At 58.1% G+C, this 626-nt stretch overlaps 1 protein-coding gene across 1 annotated transcript in view; it reads left to right on the top strand.

Annotated features, from left to right (window-relative positions):
• The window catches only part of AGRP (agouti related neuropeptide), a 759-nt gene extending 617 nt beyond the window's left edge, over positions 1-142 (top strand). The window contains exon 2 of the mRNA XM_009878037.1: positions 5-142. Within this exon, the coding sequence (XP_009876339.1) occupies positions 5-142 (138 nt within the window). The remainder of the gene's footprint in view (positions 1-4) is intronic.
• The last annotated feature ends 484 nt before the right edge of the window (positions 143-626 follow it).

Below are 626 nucleotides of genomic sequence, written 5' to 3'. Positions count from 1 at the left end.
CCGCTGCATCCGTCTGCTGGAGTCCTGCCTCGGGCAACACTTCCCTTGCTGCGACCCCTGCGCCACCTGCTACTGCCGCTTCTTCAACGCCGTTTGCTACTGCAAGAAAATGACCTCCAGCTCGCCCTGCCCCAAGAATTAGCGCCGGCGGGGCTGCCCGCTCCTCGCCCGCGTCTCGCCGCCACCCCCTCCTCGGCAGATCTAATAAACCAGCCTTTAGCAAAAAGCCGTTTGCCGAGTGGGAATGGTGGGATGGTTTGGGTTGGAAGGGGCCTTCAAGATGATCTCGTTCCTGCCACGGGCAGGTTGCTCCAAGCCCCATCCGACCTGGCCCTGGGATGGAGCGTCCACAGTTTCCCTGTCTCATTGCCCTGACAGAAAAATAATTTCTACCTAATTTCTCATCTAAAACTCTGAACGGTCCAAATCCATCATCCCCTTGGGATCCCAGGGGCTGGCAGAGAGGTGACGGTACCTGCACTGCGTCCACCCAGCCCGAGGGTTGGTGTGGCTGTCATGGGGTTACGCAGAGAAGGCCGAGGCACCTTGAACAATACGAGATTTATTTATTTTTTCCCCCAGCAAGGGATCTCCCTGGCTCTGGGAGCAGTCTCTCAGCAGGGAGG

The sequence above is a fragment of the Apaloderma vittatum genome, unplaced genomic scaffold, assembly GCF_000703405.1.
Source record: "Apaloderma vittatum isolate BGI_N311 unplaced genomic scaffold, ASM70340v1 scaffold9971, whole genome shotgun sequence".
NCBI lineage: Eukaryota > Metazoa > Chordata > Aves > Trogoniformes > Trogonidae > Apaloderma > Apaloderma vittatum.
The sequence above is the reverse complement of the archived record's forward strand: the minus strand, read 5'-3'. Positions and strand labels throughout refer to the sequence as shown.